At 49.1% G+C, this 7,737-nt stretch overlaps 1 protein-coding gene across 2 annotated transcripts in view; it reads right to left on the reverse strand.

The window, feature by feature from the left end:
- ZNF12 (zinc finger protein 12) overlaps window positions 1–7,033 on the reverse strand; it is a 13,349-nt gene extending 6,316 nt beyond the window's left edge. For both annotated transcript variants that reach the window (XM_014550343.1, XM_014550342.1), the window contains exons 1-3: window positions 6,495–7,033; window positions 2,986–3,112; window positions 2,661–2,753 (exon numbers count right to left, since the gene is read on the reverse strand). In XM_014550343.1, the coding sequence (XP_014405829.1) occupies window positions 2,661–2,753; window positions 2,986–3,112; window positions 6,495–6,509 (235 nt within the window). In that variant the 5' untranslated portion in view covers window positions 6,510–7,033. The remainder of the gene's footprint in view (window positions 1–2,660; window positions 2,754–2,985; window positions 3,113–6,494) is intronic.
- Between the last annotated feature and the right edge of the window lie 704 nt (window positions 7,034–7,737).

A 7,737-nucleotide genomic window follows, 5' to 3' on the forward strand; every position in this document is an offset into this window, starting at 1 on the left:
AGAGAGAGAGAGAGAGAGAGAGAGAGAGAGAGAGAGAGAAAGAGATAGAAGAAAGAAACATCGATGGGAAAGAGACACATCAATTGGTTGCCTCCCCACTTGTGCCTTTGACCAGAATCAAATCTTCAACCCTTCAGTCCTCAGGCTGATGCTCTAACCACTGAGAAAAATGGCCAGGACTCCCCGTATTCTTTAGTTTGAAAAATCTCTCTTCCCCCTCTCTCCTTCTTCCTCTCCCCAGTGGTGACAAAAGGGGGGAATTAACTGACAAAAACACAAGCATCTTTAACTTTTACTACTTTATAAGACCTTGTTCAAAACTGAGTATAGAGGTAAAATAGAAACACAGAACAGCAGACAGGATGCCGATGAATGACTGACAATACAGACAGGAGAGAACTGCCACAAATGGAGTCCAGTGACAGCAACAAGAAGCACTGCTGGATAGGAGGGTCGGAATACCTCTCCAAGGATGGATCTGTTTTGGAGGAGAAGCAGAACTTCACACAGCATCATTCATATAAGCTTGGGAGAGGGAGCCCACAGTGTAAGGCTTGATGTATCAGCTTGTCTGGAGATGCTGTGGCACCGCCAACACCCAGCTCCCTTTCAACCCCAAGCCTCTGTTCCTGCTCTTTCTGTCTGCTTGATTTCCAGCCTTGGTCTACTCAAAACCTCTCAGGGGGTTTCCATGCTTTCAGAAAACACTTCTCAAATCCTATCTCATCTCCAGTAGCTCCATTTTTCTTTAAAGTTGAATGTAATTACTATCCACACAATCCTTTTTGCACAGTGATTCAGCCTTGTGGAACATTAAAATCCCATGTGAAATTCTGGGTTTCAAATTACTCCACAGGGCTCTGTTCCTTTTTCTTATCCAAAACCCATCTCTGAGGAAGTAGGACTCTATTTCCTATAGCTTTTGAATCCCTAAGTAGAAATGAGAGAAGCTGTTCTTAATCTGAATCACATGGGTATCTGTCAAGTACCGACAGAATATATGAGATGTGACCTAGACATGCATGCTGAGAAATAATGACCTGTAAATTACTTCTGAATGAGGGACAAGAAAGTTCTGCTGCCCTAGCTGGCTCAGTGGATGGAGCGTCAGCGGCCTACAGACTGAAGGGTCCCAGGTTCAATTCCAGCCAAGGGTACATGCCTGGGTTGCGGGCGCGATCCCCTATAGGGCGTGTGCAGGAAGCAGCCAATCAATGATTCCTACTCATCATTGATGTTTATATTTCTTTCTTCCTTCACTAAAATCAATAAAAATACATTACAAAAAAAAAAAGTTCTGCCACCTGTCTGGCTCCTCGGATAATAAGAGAAATAACCATGTACTACACGTTACATACTACAGCGAAGGGAATATGCTGTTTTCTTTACAGGATTATAATCCAGGGGATGAATGAGCCTCAAGCTAAAAATATATACCATCAGATAATAGATTCCTTGATCAGACCTACGAGTGGTGTGAAGAGATTAGAGTAAAGGTAAGAGTTGGAAGGAAAAACTTCAAGGAGGGAAGGGTTTGAAAATCTGAGCTCCGACTCAGAGAATGTGTTATCTGGCCAGATGAAGCACACCCCAGTGAAAGGTGAAGCTGTAGGGACAATGATCACCGGAACAGAACACATTTTGTAATGTGGCATAAATGGAGTTCAGCAGCGTTTTTAGAAACAACTGAAAGTTGATTTCCAGGCAATCCAGGGCTATGATTGTGGTTATTCTTAGAGGATGAGGAAGTTAAGTTCCTTGGGAATTAACAGGGAATCACTGTAGGCTCATCCTGTGAAATGAGTGAAGGGTTAACTGGAACTTCAGGTAAACACACCTTGCAAATCCAAGTAGAATGAAGGTGTACCCCCTGAGGACAGGGCAGACAAGGCACATAAACCCGATGAACAGAAACCCTGGAGACCTGAGGCAGGAGGAGCCCTTTACGGAACAAACCCCTGGAGGAGGAAGCAGATCCACATTTGTGGAGGCGCGGGAAGGGGAATGAGTCACAGTTCCTCTCTGTACATTGTCCTCATTATGAAGGCACTGGGGACAGAAGAGCAACTGGAAAGAAGAGAGACAAGGTGAACAGCACTCGGGAAAAGAGGGAGACCCAGTTCCTGCTGTCACCACAATGAGGAAGGGCTGGGGCTCAGGAATAATGAGCAGCACAAGCCCACATGACCACACAGGTGAACAGATTTCACTGGGGGAGGCCCAGGTCGGGGTCTGGGATCTGGGATCTTACCTCAAAGAGAAGTGACAAGTGGAAGTGGGGACAGAAACACATCTGAGGCAATGCACTTTAAAGGAGGTGGAGGCACTAACATAAGGTCACATAAATTATATTGTAGTAACAGACTTATGAATGCCCCGAAACAAAAAGAATCTATGACAATGGGTCACTGAAAATGCCGCGAGAGTGAGCGAGACCCGAGGTTTAAGAGGAAGCGACTGGATTTGGTTCTGGGAAGTAAGCATGGAAAAGCTCTAAAACAAGTGTTTGTGGGGAAGGAGGACGTCTTTGGAGTGAGAGTCCGGTAGCTAAAGCACACAGCGAACCACCTCTAGTCCCTTCTGAAGATTTGGAACCATGAACAATTCCAGAAAAACACTGCCAAGTTAGCAGTCACCTCCTCACCACCTCCCAAACACACCTGGGCGACTGTGAAGTAGGACTTCTCCTACTCTCCAGGGCTCTTCTCCTTGCTCCAGCTTGATGATAACTTCCGGTTTGACAAGGTGACACCCTATTAAGAGAAAGGAAAGAGAACTGGAGCCTGGCTACTGGGCTTCTGCAGAAAGTGGTGCCTTACAAGATTCACAACCGAAGTGCCCCTCTGAGCTGTGCCAAGATTCACTGGGAGGTAAATGCCCTTCCTGGTGCCCAGAACACATTATTCACATTTATCCCATCAAATTCAAAGTCAGAAAATGTGTGGGAAATCCCCTATGTCTTAGAAACTCAGCCGCTCTGCTCACCCACGGAGACGAGGTGGCTGTAGTTCTCCAGCATCACGTCCCTGTAGGTGGTCTTCTGCTCCGGGCCCAGCTGCTGCCACTCCTCCTGGGTGAAGTCCACGGCCACGTCCCTGAATGACACTGGCTCCTGTAATAGCAGCGCGATGGGAATTGGGGATGTGGACAAGGTGTCCGGGGACAAGAGCTTACCGAGCTCACTGGTCAAGGCAACCAAATGTGGGCAAGGTGTCCGGGGACAAGGCAACCAGGAGCCCTGTAACCCTTTTATGTTGCAGGTTGTGGGAGGGAAACAAAGCTCTCAGGCAGACACTGAGAGTTCAGAGTTCACACCCAAAAAGAAACGGTCTTGACTGTGAGCCAGACACTCCTGGCTGCTGGGGAGACTCAGACAGTCAGAAGCAGCCTGCCCTGAGGAGCGCAGGCCTGAGGGGCACTCGTGAAAACGGGGCACTTGCTCCTTCATTCTGCTTCCAGAACACGATCGGTGTTGGTTCTACTCTTGCTCCCAGCTGCTCCTGCTCAGTCTCCTCGGCTGGCTCCTCCTCCCTCCAAGTCATCCCCAGATGGAGGGCTCTGGGTTCCCTTCTGGTTCCTGTACTCTTTGCTGTCTGCATTCACCAGATGGTGCTCCCATCTGGCCTCATGGATTTCATTACCACCTATGTATCGGCATTTACCAAATGTATATCACCAGCCCAGATTCTCTCCTAAATTCCCGACAGGTCCCAGATCTCAAACTCAACATGCCCGAAATTCAGCTGCTGCTCCTGTCCAAACCTGTCCCTCCAGCTTACGGGAGCCAATCTGCAATTCTGCCAGTTACCAAAGCAACAGGCAAGCCAGGCAGCAGCAGCCTCGTGTACTGTCCTGCATGGTAAACCTGCAGCAGGTCTGACCAGGGCCCACCACAAGAACGGTCAGCAACCATTTCTATTTGTAATGCATTGTTACTGCTTGAAAACAGCATGACTGTGACTGTACTAAACCAATGTGTGATTTGATGACAGCTTTAAGTACTAGTAGCTTGGCCAAGTTCACTTTTATGCATAAGGAGAGGGGAAATTGCATTGTTCTTCCGCTGGCTTAAAACAGAAGCTTTGCCCTGGCTGGTGCTGCTCAGTAGTTAGAGCGTCAGCCTGTGCACCAAAGGGTCGTGAATTTGACTCCCGGTCCAGGGCATGTACCTGGGTTGCAGGTTCAATCTCCAGCTCCAGTCAGGGTCCGTGCAGGAGGCAACCATTCGATGTGTCTCTCTTACATCAATAGTTTTTTCTCTCCCCCTTCGCCTGCCCTCCCTTCCACCAATTATAAAAATCAATAGGGAAAAATATTCTCGGGTGAGGATTTTTTAAAAAAAAAGCAGCTTTGCGGGCACTTTTAATTTTAAGGAAGTGGGTTTCGGAAACTTGGATAACAAATTAAGAAACCAATTAGAACTGCAGATATTTAGGACTTTAGGTTAGTTACAGAAGATGAAGGAACAACCAGTAACAGTGTGTTTCAGAAGACCCCTCAGACCAATCGCTGTCAGGGACAACTGTATGGTCACAGGATGAGAAGTGTTAGATGTTGTCACACAGGCTAGAACGTGGGGCATGGGAGTGAGAAGAATTTGTGACCATCCCAGTCACTGCCCTGAGAGCGAGCTTCCCCGCAGTGGGGAGGGGAACACCGAGGCCTGTCGTAATGGCCGGGAAAGGGAGGAAGCACCGGATCCCGTTGGTAAAGACTGGGAGAAAAAGTGTTCCCCAGAGGACTTTAACCAGCCTCAGGCCTCACCAGGGACAGTGAGAGCCTACTGGGGCAAAGACTGTGGCCCAAGGATCCCGAGCCAGCAAGCGTCCTCTTTCCTCCTGCACACCAGGAGAAAGGAAGACACTCAGACACGCACGCCTCCAGCCAGCAGTTAGCACGCCGTCTGCGTGGCCTTCTGAAGAAAGCGACTGACATGGCTCCAGAGTCCGGGAGGGGAGAATTTTTCAAAAGGAAAATATTACAAACTTATATGGTAATCCTGGAAAACAAAACAAACTTGGGAAACAAGGTTTACTAATGTGACTCAAAATGGAAAAATTTATAAACACTTAAGACTCTAAGTCACAAGAAAAGCAAAAGAAAACACCAGTATCCTGATACCAAGACCGGCCCTTCCCCGCCCAGTGACCGAGCCTCACACTCAGAAGGGACAGTTCCACCCAGGCTGTGCTCACCCTCACCACAGAGCTTCCCATGCACTGCTGGGGGCCGGGGCTCTGTCATCTCCCACAACTACTTTTATGAATGATCTCCTCCAAGGAGAATAGAAGCTCCTGGAAAGAAAGAACTGCCTCTTAAAACCAAGTCCAAGGAAAGATCTGTACAGAAACCAACACCGGGCACTGCCGATGGGCGAAGCAGGAGTGGTTGAGGCTGGGAGTGGCAAAACCTTCAGGCGTCTGTAGGCTAGATCATAGGGGAGGGGCAGGGACAGAATCAAGGCTGCAGGCTGCCAGATAAACCATGATGGGACATGAGGAATCTGTGCCAGACACGTCACCGCACAGTCTGCGGTGCAACCCCAACAGATGATGGGAGAGATACCTGGGGAGACTTAATTGAAGGGTGAGAGGGCCACTCCTCCGATGGCCTTGGTTTTACCCCTGGATCAAGCATTAACAACAGTGGATCTATGGAACAGCAATGTTTTTGTCACCAGCAAAGTTATATGCACGGAGTGCTCCCTGGGCAGTAGCCCTTGGCTTACAGGAGGCACAAGGCACGGATGGCAATGGCTTAGGGCTCGTTATTTAGAACGGCTAGTCACAATTACAGTGACATCGTCAATGAAATCTTTTTTTGTTGTTGTTGTTAATCCTCAACCGAGGATATCTTTCCATTGATTTATAGGGACAGTGGAAGAGAGAGAAAAGCAGAGAGGAACATCGATGTGAAACACATTAATTGGTTGCCTCCTGCATGAGCCCCAGCCAGGGCCTGGCCATTGATTTATAGGGAGAGTGGAAGAAAGAGAGAAAAGCAGAGAGGAACATCGATGTGAAAGAAACACATTAATTGGTTGCCTCCTGCATGAGCCCCAGCCAGGGCCTGGGCTGGGGAGGAGCCTGCAGCCAAGGTAGGTGCCCTTGACCGGAACTGAACCCAAGACCCTTTGGTCCTCAGGCTGATGCTGTATCCACTGAGCCAAACCAGCTAGGGCGTCAACAAAATCTTTAAAACCTACGAGAAAACAAGTGGCTGCTTTTGGCTGGTCAATGTAAGTCAAATATTGGACGGTATTTGTCATTTTTTGTGATGAATGTCAGAACATGAGGCACACCTGTACTTTGGCTTTAAGAGCGCGGGAGGATCATGCTATCTACACAAACAAATATGATAAATGCCTGGTGCTGACCTGCTGCTCTGCGTTTTGTCTGATTATATCTTTATCTGGTCTACCTTCCCATTTTAAAGTTTGAACTATTCACCTCCAAGAGATGTATTATAAAACAAACCAGGGAAGAAAAACTCACCAGAGATTTATTCATTTTCTGCTGCTCTTGGAAAAATGAGGAGGGCTGTGAAACCAGAGGCAGACCTGGAGAAGGAAAGTGCAGGCCGCGAAGTTAGGAGTGATCTGGCCTGCCAAGGACGTACTCTTCCTGCGTAGGAACTCTCCAGAAAGTCCCATCAGACACCTTGGGAGACTGTCTCTTTAAACCTTCAGAAGTGACTGGGAGAATGACGAGGGAGAGCCCACCTGTGTGTCTGTAACTCCCACATCCTGTGGTGACTGAGTGGATACATTTCTCATTAGTGAATGAACATCAAAGCCTATTGAAGTAATCCTCCATCATCATGCCCTAGAGGCCGGGTGCATGTGCACCCATGGGGTCCCTCAGCCTGGCATGCGACCTCTCGCAATCGGGACCCCTCGGGGGATGTCAGACTGCCAGTTTGTGCCCAATCTGCACAGGCCAGACCGAGAGGCCAGGCTGCCGGACCCCACCGGACCGCACCGCACCAGCCCTCTAGTACGCATATAAGATCTTTGGTTAATCTCTTCCCGCCCTCCCCCCACCCCCTCTCTGAGATTCATCAGTCTATTCCATGTTTCCATGCCTGTACTTTGAGCGCCTGCCCCCTGGTGGTCAGTGCGCATCATAGCTACCGGACAGTTGGCGGATAGGTCACTTAGGCTTTTATATATATATAGAAGATAAAAAGAGAAATTTTGTTACAGTCATCTATTTTCTTACACTTTTAACAAGATCAAGAAGTCCACAGGATGCTGAGTAAAGGGATACACTCAAGCAGGGTTAAGTCTTTAAATTTTTTGTAGAAATTTGAGAACAAAAAAATCTCTTAAGAAACTTTGACTTAACTATAATACAGGGCACAACGCTTGCCCTGGGAGCCTGAGTCCTGTTCGCGGTCCCACCTACAGGCGAACACCCGGCCAAGTCCCGCCCTTCTCAGGCCCAATCTCTTCCGCTGTCACTGAGGAGCAGGACGCCCCCTGCAGACTCATCTAACTGCGGCACCAGGACTGCACAGGCAGCTCCGAGGGCAGTGGGCACACGCTTAGGCCAGTGAACTAGGTCCTGGTGGACGTTTAGAGACGTTGGGAACCTGGGGAGGGCGAGGCGGAGGAAGGGGTGTTGGGGGTGCCGGGAGCAGGGGCACCGACGAGCCCAGGCTGGGACCCCCGAGGCCGCCAGGAGACAGGGAGGTCCCCAGTCCAGGGGGCGCCCGCTCCCGGCAGCCTGCCCCTCC

Source organism: Myotis brandtii, unplaced genomic scaffold, assembly GCF_000412655.1.
Source record: "Myotis brandtii unplaced genomic scaffold, ASM41265v1 scaffold6, whole genome shotgun sequence".
NCBI lineage: Eukaryota > Metazoa > Chordata > Mammalia > Chiroptera > Vespertilionidae > Myotis > Myotis brandtii.